General features: G+C 38.9%; 2 protein-coding genes across 3 annotated transcripts; one reads left to right on the top strand and one right to left on the bottom strand.

Moving 5' to 3' along the window:
* The first annotated feature begins 1113 nt into the window (after nucleotides 1–1113).
* creld1 (cysteine rich with EGF like domains 1) lies at nucleotides 1114–6376 on the top strand. Its single transcript, XM_014471258.2, has 11 exons — nucleotides 1114–1384; nucleotides 2602–2722; nucleotides 2824–2906; nucleotides 3097–3207; nucleotides 3393–3484; nucleotides 3611–3790; nucleotides 3892–3987; nucleotides 4068–4151; nucleotides 4544–4639; nucleotides 4733–4873; nucleotides 5350–6376. Exons 2-11 carry the CDS (start codon nucleotides 2606–2608, stop codon nucleotides 5568–5570), a joined length of 1221 nt encoding a protein of 406 aa, XP_014326744.1. The 5' UTR covers nucleotides 1114–1384; nucleotides 2602–2605; the 3' UTR covers nucleotides 5571–6376.
* Nucleotides 6377–8953: 2577 nt separating this feature from the next.
* On the bottom strand, nucleotides 8954–13001 carry mbd4 (methyl-CpG binding domain 4, DNA glycosylase). 2 transcript variants are annotated; one of them, XM_005805688.3, is made up of 8 exons: nucleotides 12917–13001; nucleotides 12570–12774; nucleotides 11063–11781; nucleotides 9967–10032; nucleotides 9736–9870; nucleotides 9513–9662; nucleotides 9338–9441; nucleotides 8954–9248 (listed from the first exon to the last, which is right to left on the bottom strand). In XM_005805688.3, the coding sequence occupies exons 2-8, from the start codon at nucleotides 12674–12676 to the stop codon at nucleotides 9174–9176; spliced, it is 1356 nt and encodes a 451-aa protein (XP_005805745.1). In that variant the 5' UTR covers nucleotides 12677–12774; nucleotides 12917–13001; the 3' UTR covers nucleotides 8954–9173. The 2 variants fall into 2 exon arrangements, with proteins under 2 accessions (XP_005805745.1, XP_023202991.1); XM_023347223.1 differs by having other exon boundaries at nucleotides 11219–11781.
* Between the last annotated feature and the right edge of the window lie 23 nt (nucleotides 13002–13024).

The raw sequence follows: 13024 nt of genomic DNA, 5'->3' as shown, positions 1-13024 counted from the left end.
TTTTCAACATAAAACTTATCAAATCAATACAGTACGTAACGTAACTGTGTAGAGGACAGGATAAGGTACTTCCAGTGATAATATATCCTGTTTGCTGTTTATTCCCTTGACTTCCAAAAAACTCAACAGGCTCAGCAAATAAAAAATAATATTAAAACAACAAAGTGTGTTTGCAAAGATAGGGTGCTGCAGTATGCAAACAGTGAGACTGTGGTGGTAGATAGAGCGCTGTCTTGTTTGCAATGGTAGTGGTTAAAAGATGAGCTTTGGCGTACAATATGGGTCCTAAAATGTGGTAGGTACTCATTTTTAAGCACATACTAAAATGTATGCACATATACATGCCACTGGATTGTCTTCAGTGATATACACAGAAAAATGGTACCACAATTAAAAGATTAGCTGTTCAAGGTTGTTCTAAAATAGTTTCAACTGAGCAGTATCATGGAGAAAATTTTGAGAATTCCCAGAACAAAATAATAATAGTAAAAAAATCATACATTTAGTGCCAACTGTGTTCTCCATTAACTTCTGAACTCAGAACATAAATCTAGAAATGACACCAAACGAAACTGAAGTCTGAAAATCCTATTGGATTTTGTGGTCAGAATTCTATTATATAACTCTCCTTCATTAAATGTTGACTTTAGGGGACCTAAAGTCCCCTAAAGGCTTTAGGTCCCCATTAATTTTCCAGTCTTGAAACTTGTAATTTCTAACACTAAAAGTAGTGAATGCAAAAATAACATGTCATCCTTCAAACAGTCATGCAATGTTACTAAATCTACAAATAAATACTTTTCATTTAAAAGTAAACACAGTTATACAAGAGCAGTGCATTCAGCTTCTCAGTGTATGAAATTCTGTCAGATTTCATATAAATAAGGTGTGTATAAAAAAAGGGGGGAAAAAACGTTTTAAAAACGACTAGAAGAATCAATTAAATATAAATATAAAAATTAAGCCACTCGAAATGAATAATAGATTAATTTAATAATTTGTCATTTCAGTAAAGAAAAGGATATATGACCATTAATATATTATAAATGGGTGTGACGGCTCTGATGTGTGATTGGCTGATAGATTAAATCCCAGCAACGTCATATCCTGCGTGGCAGCAGCTCCATGGAAAACACAGAAGAGACTAGAAGCCAATCATTCATTCATCCCAGCGGAGTGTAGTTTTTGCCCGTCCCACTGCAGTCCAGCGCCACGGTTGTTGCAGGAGCACTTCCAGCGTTAATCAAACAGTCTTTGGCTGAAAAGTTAAAGTTAAAGGAGGATTCGTAAAATGTGAAGTTGCCCGGCTTTCAGGTGACAGTGAGCCAGCAGGGACGGAGACGATCTGTCGGTGGTGCAGCAGACGTTGTGGTTTAATAATAAGGTACAAAAATAAAGATCTCAAAGCAAAAACATGGAGGTAAAATGATTTAGCGCTATATATATGTGATTGAATAATGCCTCCAAATAAACAGTGGTGGCCAGAAGAGCAGTCTTATAGATACGGTTGGCTAAAGCTAGCAGCTAGCTGACCTTAGCTGGTGCTGATGTTGCTGAGCTAACATTGAAGTCAGAGCATCTTAGCCTGGATAAACAGCTTATTTTGCTGTTTTTATTACTACGTTAGTGTGCAGAATGTTACATACATATGATTTATATAAGTGATAAATAAATGTTGGTATATGAGATGTACTACTAGTTCAGTGGGTTAATATCTTCAATTGTACCTTACCTTGCCTTAAAATTGTAGTTTAATTGCTTATCCACCCTTGTTTAAAGTTTACTGTTGTTTTAATTTCTCTTTATTTTCTCATTAGCATGAACGTTGAATTTTACAGTGCAGTAGACATAGAAGCAGGTAAATCATGCATTTCATCGAAAGGGCAGCCCTATCTGCTACAATGGAACATTATTGGACAACATTGATCACCTGTGTACTATTATTATTATTATTATTATTATTATTATTATTATTATTATTAAAGTCTTATTAAGCTCAAGAACTCTAAAAGTTGACCTGACCAAGAATGGAAATGTCGTAGTGGGCAAGACAAATTAAAAATAAATAAAACGGTAACAATTTAAAATTTAAAACAGGGACTGTTTCTGTTGTTGGTTTCTTAAGATCAGAAAGATCTCGCTTATACAAGTTCTGACAGTTTTAGTTCAGACTGGAATGCATTTCAAGCATAGAGGGGAGAGAAACTGAAAGCTTGCTTTTCAGTTAACGTTCGCATGCGAGGAACATAGAGGTACAAAATGTAATTTGATCTCATGGTTTAACGGCTTCAGTTTTCTGAAGAAAAATGCATACATATGTAGGAATCAAGCCAATAAGAACTTTGGTAAATCAGAGTAATACAAGGTTGCTTGTATTACTCTGTAATACTGTATCAGCAGTAAGCAGTTTTTCAGATGTGGAATAGTGTTGGCTGTCTTACCAAGCAGCTTTTAAGGTTTTAGGTAAGTTTTCAAATTAATAATTGCAAAGAAAATTACACTCGGTGCAGAAGAATTTTAGAAGATAAACTTGTTGCTTCAAACTTTGGAGACTGTCTGCCTGTTCTGGTGAAGCACATATTTTCTGTTTGTCCTCTGAAGGATCATGAGGGGAGTCTGGCCTTTGCTGCCTGCTCTGGTGCTTCTGTCAGAGCTCTCTGTGGAGAAAGTCCAGACTGCGCCATGTCAAACCTGCAGAAAACTCACTGAAAGCTTCATTAAGGTAAATCTGATTAACTGTAAATTTTCCCTTGACATCTTTTTATCATGCTTTTATTTCTTTGTTTCAAACTGAAGGATTAAAAAATGTAAGTTTTTGTGTAGGGATTAGAAAAAACGGCAAACAAGAACTTTGGTGGCGGCAACACTGCATGGGAGGAGGAGAAGCTGGCTAAGTATGCACGCAGGTAGGAATAGTCTCTGCAGCTTACTGTTGAGATACTGTGACCATTTGTAATTTACATCTGTTTTATCTATTATTCAATACTTTCTCTAGAATGTTTTTTGGTTTTAAATGTTGATTTTCTTCTTCGTGTATTTATTACTCGCATTTTTCTGTGGTTCAGCCTCTGCCTAATTATCGTCTCCTCGTTTTAGTGAGACTCGGCTTTTGGAGATCGTCGAAGCCGCTTGTGAGAAAACAGATTTTGAATGTAACCGTCTGCTGGAGCAGATAGAAGACCAGGTTGAGACGTGGTGGTTCCACAGGTACAGCTCAGCTAAAATTATTACAGGTGTTAAAGACAAGTTTTTTATTTTTCATTATAAACCTGCCTTTAATAAGTTTGTTTTATTACCCTATAGATCAAAACAGATGAAAACATTTATGGCTTCTTCTGTGTAATCATGCTGTGTTATCATGAGCTTGTTTGAACATTTTGTTTGTTTTCCAGGCAGCAGGAGGCACCAGATCTGTTTGAGTGGCTCTGCATTGAGCAGCTAACACTGTGCTGCCCACCTGGACACTTTGGGCCTGACTGCAAAGGTGTGCACAAGCAGGTTACTTTATGTTAGTACAATAAAAAAAACAGATTCTACATCCTTGCTTACTTCCTTCATTGCTGCAGTATTTAAGCAAAGAGCTGATCATTGTAATCGTGCTAATTTGAAGAGTGCCCATCCGGACCTGGGGGTGTGTGTGGAGGTCTGGGCCGATGTGAGGGTGAGGGCACTCGTCTGGGAGATGGGGAGTGTGTCTGCGACCCGGGTTACTCGGGCCAGCTGTGCCAGAGCTGTGCTGATGGTTACTTCCGGGAGAAGAGCTCCAATGACAGCGCAGGGGCTTGTGCAGGTGAGCCATTTCCAAACTGCTGTTTACACATTTTCAAATCGGCGTCATGTTCAACCGGAGCGGATATCGGTTTGATGTTAACGGTTCTCGTCCACGTTTAGCGTGCTTCCACTCCTGTAAGAAATGCTCAGGGCCACAGGACTACAAGTGCCTCGCCTGCAAACCTGGGTGGATCCTTCATGACAACAAGTGTGTGGGTGAGTGTGAATTTGGTTGTTTTTTCTTTAGCAAATTTGGATGAATACACTTCCCGTGACTTTTACCATGTCTCTTGTAGACATTGATGAGTGCGGCACAGAGCTGGCTCGATGTCCTTCCAACACTTACTGTCACAACATAGAGGGATCCTATGAATGCAGAGGTATGGCTCCTTCAATATTTATTGATCTCTAGCAAACAAAATCATGCTGGTTGTTTCAATTGGCCAGCATGCACCCTGACAAGAGACCGAATGGTTTGAAAGCAACACGGGTCGGTGTGAGGGTTATTGTTGAGAAAATAGCAGTCAGATATTTTCAGTCTCTGTGAGGTTTTTGAAAATTAAGTCAGAGTAAGAGCATCAATTACCAATATGAAGTAATTAACTGGATCCTATAATTGGTTAGGAAATGCTGTTTGTATTAAGAAAACTTAAGAATCATGAACTGTGATGGTTGTGGAAACTACAAACTTGACCACAGTAGGCAGTTGCTCTTCTGCTAGCTGGCAGAGCATCACATTGACAGTAATGATGCTGACCGTTTCACCTTCCAGGCTGTGACCAGGCATGTGTGGGCTGCATGGGCAGCGGTCCTGCTCGCTGTAAGAAATGTGCGCGTGGCTACAGACTGAAAGGAGCCAAGTGTCTTGGTATTTAAACTGTCATTAATTATCGGTGTAATTTTTAACACATAAGGTTATCCTGGTGGAGGTTCAGCCATTTTACTGTGCGTTCCCTCTCAGATGTAGATGAATGTAGCGAACGCGCAATAGCCTGCCCCGGACTGAACGAGGCCTGCATCAACGAGGAGGGCTCCTTCCACTGCGACTGCGCTGAGGGATTCATCAGAAGAGACAGCATTTGTGTGGAGAATAAGCCACCTGGTGAGTATCAGGTTTTAGGCAAAGCAGTATGAACCAAAACTAGTCTCCCGTCTCTGTATTTTCTCTGAATAGTTTGGATTAGAATCAATGCTGCCAGTGTTTAATGCCTTCTGCTGTATTTAAATACAGCTGATTTGTACATTAAGTATTTTTCCATTTACATATTTTTAAGTCTCATAAAAAAAAGTTTGTAACATGGCACCTAGGGTGGTAACAGAGCCGTATGGAGAGAGACAATTAAAACACATTGATGTTTGTAGTTCTTAGGGAAAGAAGGCACTGTGTCTATACATTTGAAGACACATGTAGGATATAAATCTAAAGTTTATGTGCAAGAAATACTGGGAAGAAAATTGTGCGTAAAAACGGCATCAGTAATGCAAATGTTGACCTCATTGTTGGAAAGCAATCCATAAGGAGATCTCGGTGAAGTTTGGACTCTGAAATCTGAGTTTGCTTTCGTCTTGCCTCCTCAGCTGGCCCAGAGAAAGGTCTGTTTGACGACATGACGGATGATGAGGTTCTTGTGCTGCAGCAGATGTTCTTCGGCGTCATAATCTGTGCCCTCGCCACACTTGCAGCCAAGGGAGACATGGTGTTCACAGCCATTTTTATTGGAGGAGTGGCTGCTATGGCTGGATATTGGCTGACAGAGAAGGGAGACTACATGCTGGATGGATTTCTGAAGGGACGTTAGACTGTCTTCACGTGTCTGTGTAACAGAGGGAGCTGGGGATACCAGCCAGAAGAGGTGACTAAGACTTGACCGAAGGTGGGACGTTATCTTCAATGCTAGCCTTTCAGGGATTAATTATGTAATTTATAAGGGCTTGGATTAATTAATGTATAATTGATGAAGAGGATTATGCAAGAAAAGGTGAAGACTATGATGTCATGAATGAAGCAACACCGCACTAATATAAAATACCTGAACTTCATTCCCTACCATAAGCTTTGCCTGTGTCAGGTTACTGCTGTACTCCAAATGGTAGCTATGGGCATGCACTTAGATCAACACTGTCCCCTCAAACTGACCCTAAATAGAGTCTGAGGAGGTTTATATCATGAGGTTTTTTTTTCACTGGATGACTTTATACCTCTTCCTCTGTGAATGTTTGTGTCACAATGCATGTTATGTTCATTTGAAATCAGAAGTACTGCACTGTTTAAATTTATCGTTTACTCTAGCATGATTGTTTTTACTTTTTTAGCTGCTGGATTATTTATTTAAATGTAAAAGGAGTGAGTGAGTGCAATCTGGATAATTCAGGCCAATTTCTGTTGCCTTTTTTTTTTCTTTATATAAAAAAAAGCTTTATTTATGTTTGTGAATATTTAGTTGTTTGTATTATCAATGCAAACATTCAGCTGTAATTCAGAGATTATTTTGGAGAGCCATAACGCTAACACCTCTGATCCATTTGGTCATTTTATCGATCCTTATTTACCTGGACTGGAATCGTCCACAGGTGTTTGCTTTACAATAAAAGGAGATTTTACTTTTTTGTAGGCTTTGTTTTTTGATAGACTATTTTAACTGCTGAAAAATGGAAAACTATGTTTGATGAAGTGGCAGAGAAACAGAAGACAAAGAAAAATGTTTGGGCAAATAAAATAGTACCAGTTTAATATATATTATAAAACAATTTCAGGAATTTAAATGTTTTTGACTGTCAAAAAAATTATAGTATAATTGCACACTGATCTATTTACAAGTGATAATGTCAGTAGTTAATGGTATTATTATTAATTTTAGAAATATTAACATTTGTTTTATTGCATTTGTTATCATGCAATAAAACAGTACATGGTCATGTTATGCTCAACACAATCATGACGACAAAGACTGCTGACATGACTGTAGTCCAGTAAGCAGTGGACTACACTATTTCTTTAATAAGGAGCTTTGTTGAAGAATATAGCTACTTATTAAAGAAGCAGTGTAGTGTGGGTAGTGTAGGTTTTTCATATTGCTGTTGGTAAATATGTCAATGAAAAGTTGTGTGAAAGATAAAACATGGCTGAAAATGGCCCTGAAACAAAGCCCATGGAAGAATTCTGTGCAAACTGTAGTTGGAATCTGATTTCCCACACTGATGTATCCAGGACCAGGGCCACAGCTGTTGCATTGCTTGTCTAGAGTCCCTCCTAAGACAAGGACAACATCAGGAGCTTCTTACTTTAGGAGAGAAAGGACTAGATGACTGCAAATCCTTTCTTTTAAAGTCCTGCATGTCATTTGAAAAAACATAAGGTCCGAGAGGTAGAGTGGCGAGGCCCAGGCTTGAGGTCCAGTGAGTAGTTTCCAATCAGTGTTGGTCTGGGGAGCCATGTTATCTGCTGGTGTTTGTGTATTCTAGATCAAGGTCGGTGCAGAAATTGACTGGGAGATCTTTAAGGAAATGCTGATTGAATTTTTCAGCATCAAAAGGAAAAAGCGAGACAGCAGACTCAACAATGGAGAAAAGCGAAGTTTGGTGTTAAAGCAACCTGGGCTTCCATTAAACCTCCGCTGCAGCCTGATCGTCTTCATGCCACGCTGCTTTGTGCTTTGATGCAGTAATTCATGCAAAATGAAACTTGATCAATCATTGAGATCTTGTACTGTACTGGACATGTATACACCTTTTTAGTTTTTTTAAATGGTTTAATGTTATTTTGTGTCCAGAAACACAATTTTGAGTTTTAATAAGCTAAGCTATAATTAGATCTCAAGACATTTTTTCTCCATATTTATATTTATAAGAAAAAACAAAACACTAAGCCCATATTTTATGTTTATTCCACTTAACATAATATGCTTTCTTTTTCCATCACTTTTTTGTTTCATTTCAAACTGAGGGTTTACTCCTCACTGGCTGAGAAGAAGCCTGAATTGCAGGTTTTGGCTACTTGGAGTCATGTCAGTGTTCCACTCCAGTTAATGGGGTTAAGGCGCAGCAGCTCTCTCTCCTTCAGGGCCTCCTGGGAATGTGTTAGTGCTCTGTCCCTCCTGCTCTGTTCCATTAGCTGCACACAAAACAAGTACAACTGAAAAAAAAAAAAACAAGACCTTTTACTATAACCTCAAAGCGTGCTCCAGGAAGCATTTTCAGCATATTTTAGTACACAGAGGGATTGGTAATGGATGCATAATGCATGATTGGGACCGTACCCTCTTGTTCTCATCTCTGTAGATTGCCATTGCTTTGGTCTGCTGAATTCGCTGTTGTCTCTCACTAGATAGGGCGAGGCGGTCCACCGCTATGAGATGCTCTGCTTCTTTTACTTTACTAGCTAGCTGCAGCTTCAGTTCCACGCACTTCTCCTCCATCTGCCTCTTCAGCTGCTCTCGTATTTCCTTTCTCGCAAAATAAACCACATATTAATAATCTGTGCAAAGGTGAGGCCTTGTCAGAGGATAATTTAGAATGGTAGATTTACATGTACTCTTCTTTCTCACTGATGGATCCATAAAATGGTTTCCTCCACACCTGATGATACCTGACACAACAACTTCAACTCAGTGACCATGATTTTATCTTATTTATTTATTTTTACAGTAAAACCAAAATAAAAGTCAGGCTATTCCCTGGGTGTATCTCATGACTCATTCTTTTCGCCTGAAACGCTCTCCTCTTTGCATGATCAGCGACCTCTGGCGGTAATAATGGTGAACAGCGCATGTTTCAAGACTGACGGTGCGTTTAAGGACCAAAGGTGGGTACAAATGATCCAACCGGAATATTCTGCGAATCAGATTTATACATTTGTGTTTTTATGTTTACTTACAATTATTTTGTCTAATTATTTAATAATGCATCTACAGCAACCGCACATTAGGTCGACGCCAGGTAATCACCTCACCTGACTGCTCTTTACCACACTACCATGGTCTGGGAGAATTGGTAAGGTTATTGGAGTGACAGCAAAGTTTGGAGTGTCTTGAGAAACATAAATGGGTGTGGGTATAGAGATAGGTGCTGGGATAGCAGACACAAAAGAGAAAGATTATTAGCATGTGGCAACAAACTAACCAGATAAACACCGAGAACATTTTCAGGCGTGAGCTACATTTCAGCAAAACAAGGAAGAGAATCCTTTCAGCTGTTAATATGACTAAAACTCTTTTATTGAACAAGAAATAAAACTTTTTAAAGGGCAAACATTTGAAACTTGACTACATAATTTTTATGAGATTCAGATTTAAAAGTGTAAGTGTATTGTTTTGATCTGCTGTAGGTTAGATAGCATCCATCATTATGTAGCCTAGAAGATTTTCTTGCTTGAAGATAAAGTCTTTCTTGAGGTTGATCATTCTTCAGATTCCCAATGTTTTATGGTTCTCCCACAGCCAGGCATGGTATTTATTTAACTTGTGATCTTTAGGAGTCACCTATAAAAGAAAAATACAGATAATCTGTGATTTAGCTTAATTGTGACTTAAAAATAACTTAAAATAGCTAGGGAGTTGAGTTCATTCACCTGTCTCCACTCATCAACACAGAAGATCCTGTAGGAGTCGTTCCCGTACTTGCCAATACCATGCAACTCAATAGGGTAACGCCACTGTTTATTTAAAAACTCATCTAATCAGGAGAAAACACAGTTAGTTTTTTTCCTAGACGAAAGTTATCCAGCAGATGTCTCATATCATCACCGGAGAAGCGGATGATTGTTTTGGCTCGAAGCTCATAGAGCCCAAGTGGCTTCATGAGTTCAGACATGGGCTTCCAGTCTGCCTCCCGGGTCACCTCTGCAGACGGGTAGCGCTCAAAGAACACCCAAAGCACTGGAATGGCCATTTTTCCTGTAATGAAGAACTAGTGAAATTCCAATTTTTACTGCAGATTGATTCAGGCTGCACAAATGTGGGACTTTACCACTTGTCTTATTCAGAAAAATAGTGGCCACCAGGAGCTTCCAGGGGTCATGGAAAAGGGTTTCCTGTATGAGGTTGAAGGGAGACCTGGGAGGTGTCCATTTTCTGAGAGATTTTCTCCTGGGTGGGCTGAGTCCTGAGCATAAACACAGAGAACAGTTCTAATATCTCAGATATTAGGAAGGGTAAAGCCTGCCAACAATTGTGCACAAATTAACTCCATAAACATTACCATCTTTGAGATGTTTCCCACTGAAATAAGGGCTTGTTTTCCGCCTGCTCTCCAAATTCTTGGATCCTATGAGAACACAGGAAAGTGTTAAATAAGTCATAATGTTTGTCATTTTAATATCCTTGAAATTTTAATGAACGCAAATGTGATTTTTAGGGCTTTCACGGACTAGAATTAAGTTGTCATAAAAACATTACTAAAATTCAGAATTTTAACATAAACTTGACAGAAACGCAGAGTGTACACACCCTATTAAATGATTTAACTGTAATTTGCTGTGACAAAGCACACTTGTGTTTGACCTTGTAATTAGCATTATTTAAAGTACCGGTAATGGTTGAGCTTCCATTAAACAGCTAATGAGATACAAGGCCTTGCAAAAGTATTCATACAGCCTGAATTTTTTAAATCACGTTCTTCAATACATATTATAGCCTTTATTTGTCTTAGAGTTAGACTAACAGGGCACAGCTGTGGAGTAAAATTTGGAAACTGTGGAATGCATTTGTTTTCAGTTTTCTGCTGTTTAGCTCTATCAATCCTTCAGTCAACTCTAACCAGCTACTGTGTTCCTACTTAAAAAAAAAACCTTCCCATGCTGTGATTCTACCACCAATCATGCATCATTTTGCAATTACACGTTACTTTGTGTAACGTGTAAATCCCATTTTACTGGGATTTTGTCTATCACACAAAATCCCAATAAAATGCACTGCAGTTCAAAATATGAATACTTTTTTAATGCGCTTTAAATGATTGACTTTACTCCTTCAACTCATATTTTAACCTGACAGAGCTCTTGTTTTTGCTGCACTGTATGAAATCAGAAAAGGAAGTCATGTATCAAAATAAGTCATGTAAATAAATGAAATGATTTTCTTCATGAAGTTCCATCAAATTACTAACATTTCAGTTATTTTCTTATACCTCTCTAACATGCAATTGTAGCTGGAGAATGCACAAGCTGGATATACTTAGAAAATATGATTGAAAAAAGTTTATGGTTGTAGCACATGAACTTAGCTTAAAACTAAATTAAATAAAAGTCTTAATTACAAACTTTTCTTCACTGTCAGACCATGTAGCTCCTACTTACTATTATGGGAATCTCTAACTGGTGTACAGCTTCCACCACTGTTGTCAGGTAACACCTCCTCCTCTCTGTGACTGTCAGCATTATCCACTACCTCTGAATTAGACTTGTCACCTTTGCTGTGAGCCTGTGCAACATCTGTGTTTGCCACATTCTCACTTTCATCCTCGCTCTCAGTGGCAGCTTCAACACTCAGAGTCGGGACCAAAGGCGGCGTGTTTGCCAGTTGATTCCTGTGAGCTGGAAGGAAGGTGTTTCGTTGATCACTGGAAGGAGCCAGTCTCAGAATTTTCTCCCTCAGCAGTCCCACCCTCCGGGGGCTCTTGTGTGTATCATCATCATCCGCCAAGTCTGATGAAGATGTAGCTTGTGAGCTAATCTGCTCAGCCTCCTCAGCTATGTCCTCTTGCAAAATATTACTTCTAATATCCTCAACAGCAGGCTTTACCTTGCTCTTGCTGACTTTACATCTGGTAGAGGAAGAGCTGTTTTTAGATTTATGTCTGGCAGACTTCACTTTTCCACCTATTTGTTCCTGCTGTCCATTTGCTTGCTTTTTCGTCCATTTCTCTTGTGTTTCTTTGGAATGATCTGTTTCAGAGCTGGTGAATTTAGTTTTGGATGAGGTGAAATCAAACAGGTTTATGTCCAGGTTCTCTCCTCCATTTTTCAACAGGTAATCATGCAAGGACGACTTAGACCGGAACCTCTGTCCACTGGGACTGAAACAAAAAAAATATACATTAGTCATTGATTTAAGTCATGTGCATGTAAATAAATTAAGTTTAGCCTCCTTCAGTAACTGTCTGCTGGACAGCGTTTAATTAATTTCACTACAAAAGTTCTTTATTATTACTCCAAAAGAAAATGAAATGTTTTTGTAACTAGCTGTGGGAAGAAATAATCATTTGTAGTGTTCTGTATTACAGTGGATCTGAGGACGTCTCTGACTGACAATGTTGTATGTCAGTCTGATGAAGAGAATACTCAGGGTTGTCCTTAATGTTCATTTTATGAAGAATCTTTCTATAATAATCTCCAGAGATTCCACAGCAGATCCCAGGACCAGCCCTCATTAACCATCTTCTTCAACTTTTTTAGGTCCCTGGTTCTGCTGCCCCAACAGATGATGACAGAAGAGACACACTCAACAACAAACTTATAGAAGATATGTAGCATCTGGCAGTACACATAGAAGGACCTAAACTTCTTCGAGATGTAAAGTCTACTCTACTGTCCCTTCTTGTAGACGACTTAACTGTTAAGTCTCCAGTGCAGTCTGTTGTCCAGGTGAACACATATTTATACTCATTCACCACTTTGACCTAACACTGTTTCTGCTAAATCCACAATCATCTCATTTGCTTTGTTTACATTCAAAGCGTTTCTACACCATGCTACAAAGTACGTCGTCCACCAGGTCTATCCATTTTCTTGTCAATTTCTTTTTAATTAACTTTTTGATATGTAAAGTGACTTGCGGGAAAAAACAAACAAACAATCGAATCACCTTATTATGTACACGTCCAGTTTTCCTGCAGTCTTGCCAGCTTTTCTCTGCCTCACTTCTCTAATCCATCCATGTGGCAGTGCTTCCTTGTTACTCTGGACATCCATGTCTAGGCTGATTTCCAGCTCATTTTCACCGCTGGTGAGAGGAATCTCAGAATCAGGGACGCAGCTCAGACCAGTTTTCACCCTGTCCTCTCAAATGTCTACAGTAAAATGACAGCAGACAAACTTTGCTGTAAAAAATGTTTCACTGTGCAACACAGAAGAAGCGTCATTTTGCTCCATTATTTTTATGCGACAGCAAACGAAGAGAGTAAATCACAATCAAAGTAGAATTGCACCTACCGAATTCATCTAATTTATTTTGCTGTGGAGCAGAGCGGTCCAAACCAAGTGTTGTTGTTAACAGTGGAGCGGAACTGAGCATGTGCAGAAACTCGGAAGCAGTTCTGA

The sequence above is a fragment of the Xiphophorus maculatus genome, chromosome 1 (assembly GCF_002775205.1).
Source record: "Xiphophorus maculatus strain JP 163 A chromosome 1, X_maculatus-5.0-male, whole genome shotgun sequence".
NCBI classification, from domain to species: Eukaryota; Metazoa; Chordata; class Actinopteri; order Cyprinodontiformes; family Poeciliidae; genus Xiphophorus; species Xiphophorus maculatus.
Note: the sequence above shows the minus strand (reverse complement) of the source record. Positions and strands in the feature narration are given on the sequence as shown.

Excerpts from the sequence above, each read along its gene's own strand:
- creld1 (XM_014471258.2), top strand. The coding sequence starts at position 2,606 with ATGAGGGGAGTCTGGCCTTTGCTGCCTGCTCTGGTGCTTCTGTCAGAG. Across the intron at positions 3,208-3,392 it reads GAGACGTGGTGGTTCCACAG|GCAGCAGGAGGCACCAGATC; the intron begins GTACAGCTCAGC and ends TTTGTTTTCCAG. Across the intron at positions 4,874-5,349 it reads TGTGGAGAATAAGCCACCTG|CTGGCCCAGAGAAAGGTCTG; the intron begins GTGAGTATCAGG and ends TTGCCTCCTCAG.
- mbd4 (XM_005805688.3), bottom strand. The coding sequence starts at position 12,676 with ATGGATGTCCAGAGTAACAAGGAAGCACTGCCACATGGATGGATTAGA. Across the intron at positions 9,663-9,735 it reads TTTTCTGAATAAGACAAGTG|GAAAAATGGCCATTCCAGTG; the intron begins GTAAAGTCCCAC and ends TCTTCATTACAG. Across the intron at positions 9,249-9,337 it reads GTGTTGATGAGTGGAGACAG|GTGACTCCTAAAGATCACAA; the intron begins GTGAATGAACTC and ends TTTCTTTTATAG.